This window comes from Lepidochelys kempii, chromosome 3 (genome assembly GCF_965140285.1).
Source record: "Lepidochelys kempii isolate rLepKem1 chromosome 3, rLepKem1.hap1, whole genome shotgun sequence".
In the NCBI taxonomy this organism is placed as follows: domain Eukaryota; kingdom Metazoa; phylum Chordata; order Testudines; family Cheloniidae; genus Lepidochelys; species Lepidochelys kempii.
The window spans coordinates 112,691,990-112,710,536 of record NC_136382.1 but is presented as its reverse complement, the minus strand read 5'-3'; the positions used below and the strand labels follow the sequence as shown (position 1 = coordinate 112,710,536).

The 18,547-nt window shown below is 39.2% G+C and overlaps 1 protein-coding gene across 11 annotated transcripts in view; it reads right to left on the bottom strand.

Annotated features, from left to right (window-relative positions):
• The window catches only part of STXBP5 (syntaxin binding protein 5), a 184,306-nt gene that overhangs the window by 105,702 nt on the left and 60,057 nt on the right, over positions 1-18,547 (bottom strand). For 10 of the 11 annotated variants that reach the window (XM_073337576.2, XM_073337566.2, XM_073337569.2 and 7 more), the window contains 2 exons: positions 15,581-15,644; positions 14,871-14,954 (listed from right to left, as the gene is read on the bottom strand). In XM_073337576.2, the coding sequence (XP_073193677.1) occupies positions 14,871-14,954; positions 15,581-15,644 (148 nt within the window). Of the gene's footprint in view, positions 1-14,870; positions 14,955-15,580; positions 15,645-18,097; positions 18,315-18,547 lie in introns of those variants that run through there. The other variant, XM_073337577.2, reaches the window with a different exon arrangement.

Sequence of the window (18,547 nt, the reverse complement as noted above, 5' to 3'; positions counted from 1 at the left end):
CCCTAAGCGGGGTAGTGGCAAAGTCTCTCTTGCTGAATGGGCAGGTTCCGAGGGTGGATAGTGAGGCCAGGATCCCCAGTAGGGCCAGCAGGACAGATCCAGCACATGCTGTAGAGGGCTCCATGGTATGGGAAATCAGTGACTTCCCTGCTGCTGGATAGGAGAGTACTCTGGTGGTCCCTTTGGATACCCAGAGCAGCAGTAGGGAATAGGCAGTCCTTGTACTCCATTGAAATACTCAGATAATTCAGATCCCGGTTCCAGTGGCTGTACCATTGGAGCCGGTGGGAATGTGTAAACCATAGCATGATGAGTTGAAGTATGACTTCACTGTGGTAGGTCCTGGATAGGCAATCAGATCTTCTGAGGTGTGGATGGCAGAAGAAGGTATGGAGATCTCAGTTCTCCTAAGGTGAACTGTTCACGTGACTCCAGTGATTTCTCTAATCTGCCTGGCGTTAATGGTACTTGTTCCATTGCCAGGACTGGCACCAGGATGGAAGACTGTCCCAGAACTGATGGATCCCTTGGTTTAAGGGAGGCAGACATTGAGGGTGTGCGCAGCTCTATACTGGAGGATTCACTGGTCTGCATGGTTTCTTTTCATGCTTGTGCATCTGTGCTGGAACTTGCAGAAGGTGCATTGTCCTTCTTCGGCTTGGAGGAAGGCTTACTGCCATGTTTATGCACATGCTTCCTTGCCTTCCAACAAGGTCATGGTACTAGGCTTGTAGCGGTGGTACCATCAGAGCCAGACTATCTCTGCAGCCTGAGGGGCATGCCTGGCTGTCTAAGGCCGATGTATAGAGGGGACAGGGATCTGACTGAGGCCTCATGGAGGCTTCCATGAGGTGCTTTTTAAGGCAGAGAGCCCAGTCTTCTTGGGTATGGTTTGCGAAGGACTGGTACATACTACACCTGGATGAAGTGTGGGCTTCTCCCAAGCAGTAGAGGTAGCCTTGGTGCTCGTTGACCAAGAAAGAATGTGGGTACTGAGATGGGGAGGAATCAGTAAACAGATTCCCCCAAAGTCTCAGTTCTGCTGAAACAATTACTAAAAGCTAAAACTACATAAAAAACAGTAAAGACTAGAAGAAAAACTAACGATATAAAATTCTAAACATTTTTCCAAGTGCATCAGAGACGGAAGACACTAGTAGTTCCAACTCTGATCATGCGGCAGCGAGAAGGAACTGGAGATGCTGTCAGCCCATCCCACCCTTTATCACCTTGAACGAACCATGAGGCAAAGCAAGGGCACACGTGTGGACCAACAGACACTACTACTTTCAAATTCACTGGCTGTGGACACATGTGAAATACAACAGGGACCATCACTCGAAAAAGTAGTTAAACATCTACTAGGGACAAACAGTTTTAAGGCAGCAGGTCTGGCGAATCTACGCTCAAGAGTCCTAAAAGAGCTGGCTCAGTAGATCTCTGGCCTATTGATGTTCATTTTTAATAAGTCTTGGCAACTGGAGAAATTAGAGAAGACTGTAGGAAAAGGGAAAACAGGATAACTCAGGTAACACTGGTTAGCCTGACATCAATCCTGGGGAAAATAAAAGGAAAAGTTGATATGGGAGTCAACTGATAAAGAATGAAAGGATAGGAATATAATTAATACTCGTAAACATGTTTTTATAGACAAAAGTCTTTTCAAACAAACCTGATTTTATTCTCTGATAAGATTACAAGTTTGGATGACCAAAGTAACGCCATAGATGTGATCCAAAAGTCTAAGTGTAAGGCATTGACTTTATACCATGTGACATTCTGATAAAAAAAAATAGCAGACAATATCAATAGAGCATACGTTAAATTGATTAAGAACTGACTAACTGAAAGCTCAGAAAGTAGTCATCAATAGGGAACCATAATCAAATGGAGATGTTTCTAGTGGGGTTCTAAAGTACTAAGCCCGATGCTGTTCAACATTTTTATCCATAATCTGGAAGTAAATATAAACTCACTGCTGATAAGATTTGCATATGTCACAGAATTGGCAGATGATAAATAATGATGAGAACAGGGCAGTCATGCAGAGCACTCGGGATACCTTGTTAAGCTGGGCCCATGCAAACAAAATATGTTTTACTACATACAAATGCAAAATTATACATCTAGGAACAAGAAATGCAGGCCATATCTACAAAATGGGGGAGCATATCCTGAAAGCAGCAACTCTGAAAAGGATTAAGGTGTCAGTGGACAAGCTACTCAACATGAGCTCCAAGTGTGATGCTAAAAGGGCTAATGCAATGCTTGGATGTATAAGCAGGGGAGTAGTAAGTATAAGGCACTGGTGAGATGCACACTGGAATATTGCATACAATTCTGGTGTCTACAATTTAGAAAGGATGGGAGTTCGAGTTCTATTGTGGCTGTCTTCCAATCTGTTTAGTTTACTGAAAAGAAGATTCAGAGGTAACTTGATTACAGCATAAGTATGTTCAGGAGGACAAAAAACAGGTATTAAAGTGCTCTTTAATTTAGCAGAAAAAGGCATAACAAGACCCAGTGGCTGGAAACTGAAGTCACATAAATTCAAACTGGACGTAAAATATACATTTTATGATTGTGTAACTGTTTGCACAAACTACCAAGGGAAATGGTAGATGTTCCATCTCTTGATGTCTTCGGATCAAGAATGGATGGACTTCTGGAAGATATGTTTTAGCCAAATACAAGTTATTGGGCTCATTACAAGGTAACTAGGTAGAATTTAAGGGTCGGTGATAGACACGTTAGAGTAGTTGACCTAGTGGTCCCTTCTGGCTTTGAACTCTATACATGTTAATTTAGGTTGCCAAGTCAACCACTTAAGTTAGAAAATGCCACATTTATGGTTGGCAGTGCAATCTTAATTCTGATTCCTTGTGTATGTGCATTATGAAACAACCTTTAATTACAGGAGCATGTACTATTTCTCCCCCTCCACCAGTTTCCCCAAGCTCCATGACTCATTCTGTGCACAGAATGGCCTCACAAAAGAGCAGAGAGAGTTAAGATGGCAGGGGTGACTAAATCTGGCACTGACTTTTGAATGCTTCAATTTGCAATCTAAATAACGGTCTTTATGAATTTTTGTAAGTAATATATAGAATAAGTCAATTTTTAAAACAGCATGTAGAAATGTCATTCACTGTCTCTATAAATGAATATTTTTCAGTAGAAGCTGCTATTTTACAGATACCTGCTCTTACCAAAGAGTGATCCACTTTGATTCTGTACAATAGAGTATCACAGAATCATGGAATATCAGGGCTGGAAGGGACCTCAGGAAGTCACCTAGTCCAACCCCCTGCTCAAAGCAGGGCCTATCCCCAACTAAATAGAGTAGGACCAATCCCCAACTAAATAGAGTAGGGCACTAGTTCTTATACGAATGTATAAGAAAGCAGGAAACTTTCAAATTTGTTTTAAGGCAAGGCATATGCTCATACTACTATTTTGGGAGAAAAACTGGGGACTGAACAAAACTAAAATAGTATGATTAAAGTTATTCTGTTTCAACAAGTATTCATGAATCAATTTTGATATAAACACAGCCCAGCACTGGGCATTAGGTGGAAACAGACTGCCCACTGGGAGCTCCAAGTAGCCTTGTGCTTCAGAAAGGTTCTCTTTTCTTCCCCATTTCTCTCTCTCTTTACCTCATATCCATCCTGTCCTCTTTTCTTCATTTCACCATCTCTATTCTTGTCCTGATACCAGTTCCTTAGCTTCCTTCTCAGCTCAGTGTTTGCCACCCTATATTTCCCTCTGTTCTTCCGCAATATTTCAGGCCACAAACCTCTGCCCCCATTCTACAAGATCCCTCTCATCTCTTCCACATCCCACAGGAATTAGCCCCACTCCAATCTCTACTTCTCTCCCTTCTATTTGACACTGATGATTAACTCTTCTGTGCAATTAAGTAGCAATTACAACACTACTGGGAAGATCTGGTTTAGGAAATGTAGCCATTTTTTATATTAGCAATGTTTGCCTTCGCCTATTTTTAGAGTGCTGTTCAGACTTCACAAATCAAAGATACCTGCCAGGTATGGTCTAGAAAATACTTAGTCCTGCCTTAATTCGAGGAACTGGACTAGAAGACCTCGAGGTCCCTTCCAGTCCTACATTTCTATAATTCTATGTATATGAGAACTCTTCTCCCCATATGGTGTAAAATAGTGTTTTCCACTGTTCCTGGGTGGTAAAGAGCATTGTTTCCCTATTTCTATGATCTTGCAAGAATGTATAAACTGAACACAGCTTGGGAACTAGTTCAAAAGGGTGAACCCAGAGTCCTTTCCCTTCACTAATACTCCAAAGTAGTACAAGAAGGAAAGAGAGAAATGCCATGATGAGGAAGAGAGATGGGATGGAATAAAACCATTAATTCCTATTTGATAAAAATGTAAACAGTATCTGAAAGCATTTAAAATCCAATAGTATCCCATCAAGGTATTTCTAACGCACCACTCAATGTGACATCTAGGAACCAAGTGCATAATCAAGAATTGTACAACTAATTGATAACACTGTCCCATACTCTAATCTTCCATTGTCTTTGGTAGAAATAGATTTACTTCTTAGCTCATTTTGTATGGCTAACTTGCAGGCATTTCTGACCTTTCTAAAAATACCATTTCCATTTTTATGTGCATGAGAGAGAGTGGCAGGGGGAAAGGATCCTGTCTGTATCCATTCTTTTGTCATAAATAAATTGCTACTTTGTTGACTAAATGGCAATCCCTTGGGCCATTTTGGTATATCCTCTATAAAGCTCAGGGATAAGCTCTGATGTTTACCCACTTATCAGAATACTGAGCCTAAAAATAGTAATCTATAATACATTTTCAGAGTTAATGCTTTTAAAGTTTAGTTTAAAACAGAGCAGGCAAAATATTTTTTCATTTAAAACCTGACAATTTTAAATGACAAAGTTACAACATTTCCAAACATTTATTTAAAAAGCAGATAAAAAAATCATGCAGTAATATCTTTGTTTTATTTTTTTCACGTCCACAAAACAGCAGAAAATGAATGTTTACAGCATAAAATTAATTCTATGTTCATATTGTATGAATAAGGCATGAAAATGCTTTTTATTACAATAACTATATTTGAACTTCAGAGCCTTTCAGTACAAAGAAACTCACAAAGGAGACACAAAGAAAGCTCTCATTTTCCATTCTATCATTTCACTGTGCATAAACATCTTGCAAGACAATGATAAAAAAAACTAACTGCACAGGATGGTTTGATAGGCATTATAAATAACTGCTCTTAAAAGTTAATTTATAACCACAGGTTTCTAACATTATAGCTATCACATTCCAAATAAACTTTTTTCCCTAGCTCTGTTAAATATGAATGCTAGATTTTGTATTCTTTCAGATGATTCTCTGTCAAAGAAATGATGGCTCATGCATTATTCTTACTATAAAGCATACAATACTACAGTTTTAAAATCCAACTTGTCTTGCACGAAGGGAGCAGTTTTTTTTAAACACACTTTGAGTGTCATTCTACAGACTTCATCTTGCAAAGAAAGGAAATTCCCTGGAAAACAGGTTTAATTCAAGGTGTCCATGACTGTAGTTAAAATGTAAAGGCAAAGATTATACTGGAAGATTTCATTATCTTTGCTGTTAAAAATGAAAGGAATCCATAAAATCTTATTTCATTTCTGCCTGCAGAAACCTGCGCAATCATCGTCACTGCCTCCAAAGTAAAAATTGAAAGTGCAGAGGATGGAATAACTGACTTAACATCCCCTAAACAATTTTGCTCAAGGACTACTTTCAAATTACTAGGACAAACATAGTATCCTAAATGCTAAGTATTCTGTTCTCTACTTCTCACTGTTGATTGGAATGCTTAAGCTTTGTCTACACTACACAGTTTTGGCTACAAAAGGCAGCTTTTGCCGACAAAACAGTGGAGGTGTACACACTACAGAAGTTACTTTTGGTGGCCAAACTCTGTTTAGCCAACAAAATAAAACCACCTCGATGAGAGGCATAAAGCTTTTGGTGGCAAAGTTAAAGCGACAAAACGTCATTGCAGACTTTTCCATTTGTTTTATTGCCAGAACTGGTATCCCCAAGTATCCCAGGATGCCCACCGTGACCGCTCTTGCTCGCTGTTTTGAACTCAGCTGTCCTGCAGGCATGCACCGCTCCCCTTTCAAAGCTCTGGGGAGTTCTGACAGCTGAGCATCTGGCAGCAAAGAGCAAATCATTAAAGTGGAATCCTCCTGCTCTTCCCTAGGAACACAGCGGCAGGCAGGCGGCTGCTGCGGGGGGTGGGTGGGGCAGGGAGGACTGCTGTGCTGTGCAGAGCCAGGGAGGGAGGCAGGCATTGGCTGACGAACTCAGCTGCCCTGCATTTAACTATGTAGGGCATGAGTCCCTCTCCTTTCAAAGCTCTGGGAAGCTTTGACATTCCTTAGCATGGAAAGTTTACAGAGCTGCTGAGGATGCCACTCCCAGAAACTGAGGAGGCTGTGGGAGATCTCAGAGGGAATCACAACAAAACCATTGGCAGGTAGAGCAGGCTGCTGCTGCTGCACAGGGAAAGGAGGGGGAGACTGCTGAGCCGTAGGGGAGGGAATGTCCCCACACTGTTTCTGTCTCTAGTCCCCCGCCCCCACACACTCCCTGCCTTGCCTCTCCCCTCCCCCCCCCCAAACTTCAGTTGAAAAGCAGCCGACAATCTACTCAGATGCTCATGGAATGATGGGATTGAGAAACCTTCATCATGTGACTGTACCTGCTCCATGAGGCATTGCAAACCCTTCCCAAACACAGTTGCACAGTGGGATAGCTACCCACAGTGCACTGCTCTGTGTTGATGCAAGAGCTGCTAACGTGGATTCACTCTGCTGATATCAGGAGCATAGTGTGGACGTGCAACAGCAGTTTAATTAAAGCAGCATAACTTGTCAACAAAACTCTGTAGTGTAGACAAAGCCTTAGTCACTCTTTCAAAGTTTAAAGTACAGTAAACTGCAATATTCTTACAGTTATTGCACAGGACTGGGAGTCATGATAGAGGATTCTATTCCCTCCTTGAACACAGCTCTTCCTGTGTCACATCTCAGTAGTTTGATTCCTGATCTATAAATAGTGAATAATATTACCTAGTTGCTACATGGGGTCAAGGAAGCCTAATTCAATAATATTTATGAAACTCAGACTGAGGTGGAACGTGCTTTGGAAGTGCAAAGCATTATCATTCAGACTTTTTGTTTTCATCAAGTGAATGCAGAGTTCATGGAAAGTGTCATATATTCAGCATTAGAAACTGAAGTACAGCACAGACATTTAGAAGCAAGACTTACCAGGAATTGACTCAATTACGAATTATTATCTAGAGCTGAGGGGATAATAATGATCTCTAAGAGAAAGACTAATTTAGTCCACTCTCCTTCAGGGTCCATAGGTTATCTGCTGATAATGTTAACAACAGTACAGTTAGTGTTATTCAAGATCTAGAACCCACTGGTATTCACTAACCTTTGGCTGTAGGCCAAATTCCAGCCTTAGGGCATAGCCGAGGGCCACATTAGTGACATCACTCAGCCAAAATAGGTTTCTGCCTCCTTAATGTGCTGGAGACACTTGTCATAAGACGGCCTAAAAAAGGAAAATATTCTGTCTTTTACAGTACGCTCCCTTAAAACAGAGGTTATGCTCATATCCATTATTGGCGCTCTCATGGGTGCTTGGGCAGTGTCTCAGCATATAATATAACTTCAAAAGCAGGTCTCTGTCAGGAAACCAGTCATTCATCATTAATTGCAGAGTCAAAGTCAAATACTGATATGCTATCACTGCAACCACAACTGTTCCAAAATGGCTATAAGTGGGATAGCAACTGTTCTAATGGAGTTTTAAGAAAGAGAGAGGGTGAATATTGCTGTTTTGGTGGATGACAGTTGGACTGCAAAAAAAACCAAAACAGACCCAAAGAACCATGCTCCCATAGTTCCTCATGTTTACTACTGAGCTGTAGTCTGCATTTCTTTGACAGAATAGGTATTCTGACTAAAGATTGCTCACATAGACCCCAATTTAGCAAAGTTCATAAACATGTGATTAAATACATGCTGAATTATGGCCATACAGGATCATGATCATAACTGTTGACAACCATCCCATCCCCATTTTAAATTTCTTACTCCCCTCCTCCTATTTCTTTGAAGGCTTTTGCAGACATATAAAGAGATCCACCAGATGGAGAATGTGCAGATACATTCTTAAGGCTAAAAGAAAAAGAGTACTTGTGGCACCTTAGAGACTAACCAATTTATTTGAGCATGAGCTTTCATGAGCTACAGCTCACTTCAGTATGCAAGCCTGTCTCCTAAGTACATGGTGCATACTGACATCTTAGCAACAAAAAAGGTAATGATCAACAAAAATAACTTTCTTTCTAACTGTAAAATTTATAACATGAAATATGTCAGAGATATGATAAAGTACATGTATGTTAAGTTTGAGGTGGCTGTGGTTCTTTAGCGGTCAAATAAAAATGAGACTTCTCAAAGCCCAATTTTAAAAGCTAAAAACATGTTCTTATTTTCTACAGAAAAGAGAGCTAATATTTTATCCAAAAATTGCCATAAAAAAAAATCATTTGACCTCAGAACAGTAGTGTGTTAAATGTGGAGACTTCAGTCACTGCCGTGACAAAAAGAATTTTTAGTGAAAAGCTCAACTAAAGAGACACTACTGATGATTCAATAATAAGCAGACAGTTTGGCATTCTGACAAACCTTGGAAACCAATTTCTTTGGCAAAGATGTGGGAATTTTGTGGAGGTGGAAATTAATCTATCCAGCTTTTTACTAGTGAGCCACTAAAAACTTAATCTGTTTAACACATAAGACACTTCCTGTGTGACCAGTTATTTTAACTGTTCAATCACTATTAAAGTAGGACAAGCTGGTTTATTACCAACACCAAATCCCAATTCTGCCAATATCACAAACAGTTGTGCTTTTCAATAACATTGTTTTGGTGTTTACAGTAAAAGTCTCAGAAACACCAACATAAGTTACATACATGACCCACAATCTACACATGATGAAAAATACTGCATGAACTTTCAAAGTGTGCTGAGCAGATTTGGTGCAGTTATGTTTTTTAAAGAGACTGCTTATAAACACTGACAAGCCGATACTGTCAAATTAAAAACCGTTTCAGCCACATACGTTAACATATTATTGACCTTATTAGAAACAATGCCATACTAACTAAATTCACAAACAAGAACACATTTATATGTGCTGTTACATATGGTTGGTTTGAAAAATAGTAGCAAAATGACATTGTGAGGTTCCATATTTACTCTCTCAATGACTTGTCATTTGCTTGAGTTAGTATTTTCCTATTCTAGCAGCTAACTTCAAAACAGAGGTTTTGAAAAAAAGAAATGAAAAATAAGCATAGGCAAGAAACACTCAAATAGCTCAATAAAAATAATTCAGAAAACTGTAGATACAACATCAATAAGTGCAATATTGAACTTACTCTGACAGCAGCAATCAAGAGAAGCTTCCTTTCCACCATTCACTTCTACATAGGTTGTTCTAATTTGTTGATGCAATATGCAAAACAGAATTAATTTATCTTTTCTGCATATTCAGGCTTCCCCAAATCTAGAACAAATCTGACTAGCAATACTGAACCCAAGTTATAAGCTGAAGGAATCACTGTCCTGAAAACATGAAATATAAGCACCTTGTCCATGGAGGAAAAAAGTATCTAACTAGTATTGCACAACAAGGAATGAGCTAACAAATTGTTACTTTATATATTTTTCTTCTTCTGAGGGGAAGAAATATTTGCTGGGATGGACCCAAACCTACCTAGACACGCTACTCTCCTTATTTTAAAACATCAGGATACATCATACATACAATTATAGAAATATAGGGCTGATATAATATAGATATACAAATATCTATATAAATATAGAGGTCATATAGATACCACCTCCCACGCCCCCAGGTGAGGTAGATCCAAGATCTAGAACGCTTTTGTTCAATCATTTTAAAATATTTTCCCCAAAAAAGTCATTGCTAGACAGTCTACCCTAAAAGCCACGCTCTTCCTTTTTACTACCTGGGCACTTCTGTCAATGCTGTACTGAACTTCAGTATCTAATCTATTATCGAAGCTAATACTGATTACAGTACTTCAGCTGTTATGAGGTTTACACTTGTCTGCATACAATTATTGGAATGAGAGTCTGCAGAGTTAGGAAATATTTTACACTTAATTTAAACGAAAAAAAGGCTAGAGACTATAGTGATTTTCTGATTTTTTTATCCTGCAGATTTAGATTGCTCCCAACCCTAACTCACAAAAGGGCCTTTCCTACAAGTTCCTGATGGTAGAAGAGAGATCTTAAACATCCATTGCATCACAGTTCTCTCCAAAGCAATTAATGCACTGGTCCTCTCAGCCCATAGGTAACTGCATTCAGACTGTTTTTAGCCTGCAGTATTAACTAGATCAGTTGTTCTCAACCAGCGTTCTGGGGCGCCCTGGGGGGCCACGAGCAGGTTTCAGGGAGTCTGCCAAGCAGGGCCCGTGTTAGTCTTGCAGGGGCCCAGGGAAAAAAGCTGAAGCCATGCTGTATGGGGCTGAAGCCCAGTGCCACGAGCCCTGCCGCCTGGGGCTGAAGCCAAAGCCTGAGCAACTTAGCTTTGCGGGGACCCCTGTGGCGTGAGGTCTCAGGCAATTGCCCTGCTTGCTACCCCCTAACACTGGCCCTGGCTTTTATATGCAGAAAAAACAGTTGTGGCAAAGGTGAACATTTTATAGCTTGTTGGGGGCGGGGGGAGAGAATGAGAAAGAAAAAGGTTGAGAACCCTGAACTAGATTATTAATTATTTAGTTTACATTAACCAAAAAAAAATATTATTTCTATTATATCTTTTTGGTTTGAGGTACCAAGCTACAACATGAAGTCTCAAAACAAACAAATCACTATTTTACAAAAAAAAATTTCAGCATAGAACAAAATCTAAAATATGCCAAAATCAATGAATCAAGAGAAAAATGATTACACAGCTAGGTGGGGCCTGTAACTCCTTAAGGCATGATTATAAATACACTCAAGACATGCATGTCAATCACTTAATAGCTTGCGTTGAAGCTAGATTCTCAATTCACGTCAATCACTAAGTCACATGACCTGGAAACATGAGAACAATGCAGAAAGTTCACTAGTTGAGCAAGCATAATGTGCTATGGGACAAGTGATTTAATTTAAATTAACAGAAAATCCTTGGTGGAAAGTTTGTAGAGGAAGGAATTCCTCCTTCCTTACTGTAAATTTGTTCTCACTCTTTTTATAAAAAGAAAATGAGTACTTGTGGCACCTTAGAGGCTAACCAATTTATTTGAGAATAAGCTTTCGTGAGCTACAGCTCACTTCATCGGATGCATTCAGTGGAAAATACAGTGAGGAGATTTATATACACACACAGAACATGAAAAAATGGGTGCTATCATACACACTGTAAGAGTGATCACTTAAGATAAGCTATTACCAGCAGGAGAGCGGGGAGGGGGGGTCGGGGAGGGCGAGAAAACCTTTTATAGTGATAATCAAGGTGGGCCATTTCCAGCAGTTAACAGGAATGTCTGAGGAACAGTGGGGGCTGGGGGTGGGGAAATAGTTTTACTTTGTGTAATGACACATCCACTCCCAGTCTCTATTCAAGCCTAAATTAATTGTATCCAGTTTGCAAATTAATTCCAATTCAGCAAGCTCTCGTTGGAGTCTGTTTTTGAAGTCTTTTTGTTGTAATATTGTGACTTTTAGGTCTGTAATCGAGTGACCAGAGAGACTGAAGTGTTCTCCGACTGGTTTTTGAATGTTCTAATTCTTGACGTCTGATTTGTGTCCATTTATTCTTTACGTAGAGACTGTCCAGTTTGATCAATGTACATGGCAGAGGGGCATTGCTGGCACAGGATGGCATATATCACATTGGTGGATGTGCAGGTGAATGAGCCTCTGATAGTGTGGCTGATGTGATTAGGCCCTATGATGGTGTGCCCTGAATAGATATGTGGGCACAGTTGGCAACGGGCTTTGTTGCAAGGATAGGTTTCTGGGTTAGTAGTTCTGTTGTGTGGTGTGTGGTTGCTGGTGCAACACAACCACTACAACAAAGCCTGGCAACAAAGCCCGTTGCCAACTGTGTCCACATATCTATGAATAGAGACTGGGAGTGGATGGGTCATTACACAAAGTAAAACTATTTCCCCATGTTTATTTCCCCACCCCCACCGTTCCTCAGATGTTCCCGTTAACTGCTGGAAATGGCCCACCTTGATTATCACTACAAAAGGTTTTCTCGCCCCCCCCGCTGGTAATAGCTCATCTTAAGTGATCACTCTCCTTACAGTGTGTATGATAGCACCCATTTTTTCATGTTCTGTGTGTATATAAATCTCCTCACTGTATTTTCCACTGAATTCATCCGATGAAGTGAGCTGTGGCTCACGAAAGCTTATGCTCAAATAAATTGGTTAGTCTAAGGTGCCACAAGTTCTCCTTTTCTTTTCTTTTTTTTTTGCGAATACAGATTAACATGGCTGCTACTCTGAAACCACTCTTTTTATAGTGAATATTGTGAAATGTATTGAGCTCTCTCAATACAAAGTCTTCAATTTTTTCTGTCCCTCTCTGCTTTGTGGCAATGCACAGTACAGAAAACAGAGACAAAACAAAAAGATTGTGAAAGTGTAAATTTAAACTTTTAATTCTCTCTATTTCATGATTTTCTTACATGAAAAATATGAAGAGTAGAAATATATTTTTATACCTACAGATTTATACTGTGATTCTAAATCAGTAAGCTGTTAGAATGTAAATGTTAGATTCACATGTAAATTCGACTCATTTATTTTAGCACTAGGCTAAAAATACATATCTATCACAACTTTTTGAAAGCTGAAAGATACTAAGGTTTTTATGGTTATGACTAGGTCATGAGAAGTCCAAACTAATAGCTTAACTAGCAGCTGCAGAGGCAGTCCGGGTTCTAGGAACATGAATGCATAACTGGAAGACAGGAACTCCTCAGTTCCGGTATCAGCCCTGCTAAACAACCACCATATGAAGTTGGGCAAGTCATTTCTCTCTTTCTCCCAGTTTTCTCATCTATAAAATAGGATAAATATTTCAATATCAACTACAGTCCTTCACAGGACTGATGTACAGTGTTTACAATATGTGAAGCACTATGTTATATGAGAGATGGGAGCTTGGGTTGCTTGTTTATCTGCAATCTGGCCAGGCCTCCTTCCCAACCTGAAAAGTATCTCAAAGGAGCCTCCCACTTTTCTACAGCCAAGTAGGACTGTGAGAGAGACAAAGACAGATTTGTTTCTCCATTTGTTGCCTGACCCAACTCCCATCTCCAAACCAGAAGCGCATCTTAGGTGAAGTATTACCCTAGCTTCCCCACGATACATCCCAGAAGCCCTGAGAGCATGTCTACACTGCAACTGGGAGGTACGAATGCAGCATGTGTAGACATACCCAAGCTAGCTTTGACCTAGTTAGATCTAGCTACCTCAAACAATAGCAGTGAAAATGTGACAGCATTGCTTGCCGCAAACCCTGGGTACATACTTGAGAGGATAAGCTGTGCTGCTGTGGTTTCACTGCTATTATTACTCAAATTAGCTTTAGTTCAAAGCTAGATATAGTTAGATCAAAGCTAGCCTACATATGTCTACCTGTGCTGCAATCACACCTCCCAATTGCAGTATAGACACAACAGGAGAGGCAGGCAGTAGCTGCATTCCACCTGCAGCCTGGCCCTTCTACTGAATCTGGAGAAGAAAATCTGAGAACTATAAATATTTGTCTCTGCTTTTCTCTTTTTAGTTAAACACGAGACAGATGTAAGACTGTTGCTTTACACTTACCCATACGTGCAGGAGACATACAATGGATCAAGTTTACTGCCTGCTTATATCAGTAAAAACTATGTTGGAAAGCTCTGGTGGCCAAAATTACACAACCAGGTTGTGCAAACTAGTCACAAATCCACCTTAATGGGGACTGCATGGGTCCTGTGCAGACATGAAAATGTGAGGCACAGTCCAAAAAGTAAGCATTACCAGGATGGCGTTAAACTGCACAAAATCAGCACCTCCCCTCACAAGATTCCATTGGTTTAATTTTTGTGAAGAAATAAAGGATATTGAAACAGTCTCCCTAATGTAAACCCAAAGCAGAGAAGAAAATCACTCCTTTGCGGCCTTGAGTACAATTGCCTTAGCTGACACAGGAAAGAGTACTTCACACCCTTGTGCCATCTTTATTGGACTTGGTCCATTAACTATTGATTAACAGTGATTTTATTTTTAGATAACAATAGATTATTATAGATATCAATATCTATTTGTAAGTTGTTTTTATATATTTAAATTTTCACAGCTGCACAGAATTATGGGTTATAGGCATTTTTTCCTATTTTTCTCAATAAAAATCTTCCATTGCAGGAAATTTAGAGAAACTGAAAATATATTAAGCATTTTAAACATATGAGTTGTATTTACCAAACCACAGCAAAAAAGACAATTTAATAATAAATGTCCTATTTAGAAAAAATGATTTTAATATAGCAAAATGTTTAGAAGCAACTGGTATGCTTGCAACAGACAGTACAGATTCACTTACGCAGGTATTAAACAGTTATGAGGAATACAGTATTCACTTCTAAACATCATTGTTCAAACATACAAAACATTGCCAATATTTAATGACTAAATCACAACAAACAAAAACATTGCAACACAACTGGAAATGAGTCAACTGAAGAATAATGTCATTACCTCATCATGTGTGTATCTGTAATCCGCCTTCTTTGACTTGAGGTCCCATAATACTACTGTTCCAGACTCATAGCCAATCAGGAGCTGCAATAATCAGAGTAAAGAACGTTGAAGGAAAGAAAATTACTTAAAATACCTGTAATTCTTGTTCTATGAAGTAGATACTGCAACAACATTAGATCCACCCTCTTGTATCTTTATTCCTACACGTGACAAGGAATCCTCCATGTGAGTCATGCAGTCACTGATGACAGCAGCCCTAAAAAGCACATGCTAAAGTTTATCTATCTTGCCTCTGACTGTTTTCAGCCTCTCCATTTTCTTTCACTATATCCCTATTGCCCATCACAGTAAGCTCCTTCTTCATTTATACCTTCTAGGATCTTCACAACTAACCTTTGTTCTATCTCCGCTTTCATCATTGCTTCAGCACACACACTCACTTCATTTAGCCCAAATAGCTCATCTGATCAAACCCTTCATGCTATTTTACTATGCCTATCTCAATACTTTTGGGCTTCCCCTAGCCCTGTATATCCTTGATATATCCTTTCCATCAGGAGTTTTTCCTCATGTATTGAGTACTTCCTCAAAATCCATGGCACTTGTATCAGGTTGTCTTTGGTTTATTTCTTTTTTTAAAAGATAAATAAATACACTTTCACATCACTCAATCTCGCTCTTTATTGAGATTTTCAAATTCAACATACCTTTCCTTCATCCATTGGATTGTCACTAATATGGACAACAGGTCCTGGATGAGATTTGGACGATCTGAAAGGGAAAACATTTCCATCTTAAATAAAACAAACACATTTTCCCCCCAAAATCTATTACAACTAGTTCCTTTTGAGATGAAATCCCATTTATGCATCTCAGATTCACATTAGCTCTTTTGGCCACATCATCACACTGGGAGCTCATGCTCAGCTGATTATCCACCATGACTACCAAATCTTTTACAGAGTCACTGCTTTCCAAGTTAGGGTCTCCCATCCGGTAAGTATGGCCCTACATTCTTTGTTCCTATATGTATACATTTACAGTTAGGCATACTAAAACATATATTGCTTGCTAGTACCCAGTTTTCCAAACAACCCATATTGATGCTAAATCAGTGACCTGTCCTCTTCATTATTTACCATTGCCCAGTTTTTGTGTCATCTACATACTCTACCAGTGATGATTTTATGTTTTCTTCCAGCCCACTGATAAAAATGTTGTGAACAGCTACTTATTGCAATTGCTGCAACCATAGTGAATCTATTACTATGTTACATTTATTTTATTTACCTGTATTTTGATTTTTTTAATTGAGAAGCAGTGATACAGCAGCCTTTATTATTTTATCCCACAGTAGAAAAGTAGCCTTAATGTTGACCATTCAGTATGCGTAAAACAATGTGCAAAAGTGTATATTACCACTAACTAATTTATTAGCTGCTAAATCACAAAGTTGCGGAGAATGTAGGACTCTACAGCCTCACAAATCATTAGCCCCAGCCACATCTCATTTTTTGGGTAATAATTTGCGTTTTATTATTGAAAAAAAACTTTACACATTAACTGAAAGACCCATAGATATAGCTTTGTGTGAAACAGGGTGTCAAGGTTCCTCCCCCACTCTGAACTCTAGGGTACAGATGTGGGGACCTGCATGAAAAACCTCCTAAGCTTATCTTTACCAGCTTAGGTCAAAACTTCCCCAAGGTACAAAATATTACACCCGTTGTCCTTGGACTGGCCGCTACCACCACCAAACTAATACTGGTTACTGGGGAAGAGCTGTTTGGACGCGTCCTTCCCCCCAAAATACTTCCCAAAACCTTGCACCCCACTTCCTGGACAAGGTTTGGTAAAAAGCCTCACCCATTTGCCTAGGTGACTACAGACCCAGACCCTTGGATCTTAAGAACAATGAACAATCCTCCCAACACTTGCACCCCCCCTTTCCTGGGAAATGTTGGATAAAAAGCCTCACCAATTTGCATAGGTGACCACAGACCCAAACCCTTGGATCTGAGAACAATGAAAAAGCATTCAGTTTTTTACAAGACGACTTTTAATAAAAAATAGAAGTAAATAGAAATAAAGAAATCCCCCCTGTAAAATCAGGATGGTAGATATCTTACAGGGTAATTAGATTCAAAAACATAGAGAACCCCTCTAGGCAAAACCTTAAGTTACAAAAAAGATACACAGACAGAAATAGTTATTCTATTCAGCACAATTCTTTTCTCAGCCATTTAAAGAAATCATAATCTAACACATACCTAGCTAGATTACTTACTAAAAGTTCTAAGACTCCATTCCTGTTCTGTCCCTGGCAAGAGCAGCATACAGACAGACACAGACCCTTTGTTTCTCTCCCTCCTCCCAGCTTTTGAAAGTATCTTGTCTCCTCATTGGTCATTTTGGTCAGGTGCCAGCGAGGTTACCTTTAGCTTCTTAACCCTTTACAGGTGAGAGGAGCTTTCCCCTGGCCAGGAGGGATTTCAAAGGGGTTTACCCTTCCCTTTATATTTATGACACAGGGTATTGCATGCTCTGTTTGTAATCCATCAATTAATCATCAAATAACAAAGCTTTGAAAATAATTTACAAATATGAATTGGTCTGCACTATACTGAAGAGCCGGCTAAACACGCACTATTTTTGGATTTCTTTTCCATTTCTGTCAATACACTATCAGCTTCTGTTCCTTTCAGTTTAACCTAAATATCAGGATCATTTATTAAAGACAATTTCACATAAGTGTTTTATCCCTAGCTATACTTAGTATGTGACAACTGTTAGTTCAGTAATGAAAGAAATATTCCAGGATCAATAAAACCAAATTCACTTATTTTAACCATTGTTATTTAAGCCTAAAAATTTATTGTGAGCACAAAAATAATCCTGCTGAATTGTACAGTTAATGACTAATGAGTTTTATTGTCTATGGGCCCATCCTGCCGCTCATTCCATTCAAAAATGCCATTTAAACAATGGCATTTTTGACAAAGTGCATGCACGGGTCCAAAAGTTGTGTGCCTAAGTTAAAGTTACAATAAATGTTCTATAAAAGATCTGAACTAGAAAGAGCCCCAGAAACCTTTAATTAAATTATCATTATGATGATGCCATCTGACATTGGACTACAACAAAAGCTACCAGACAAAGTCATATGGATGAGATAAATTAACACTTTTTGAACATTACAATCCTGTAGTCAAATATTTGAATACCGAAAAACTGGTTGGGAATCAGGCGGACTCAGGCTTCAGTCACCCCCTCCTGGGGTCGTGTAGTAATTTTTGTTGTCAGAAGGGGGTCGTGGTGCAATGAAGTTTGAGAATCCCTCTTCTAGAAACATGCAGATGCGTATATAATATAGAGAACTGTACATACTGTAGAAAATTCAGGGAGATTCACACACAAAGTGAATTGTACTGTACTTTAAGACTACTTTTCTGTTAAGAAAGTCTGGCAGCTGCAGTTTCACTTAAGAACTATAAAATAAAATTACATATTCTAAATTTCAGACATCAGATAAATGAAATCAATACTGTACTTCAACATGATCTACATACCTATCCTGGCAATGCTCATCACATCACATAAAAGATGTAAGTTTTTTTTTGTTTATTCCCCACACTCATGTAGAAAAGAATTTTAGACCAGAACATATGTATATG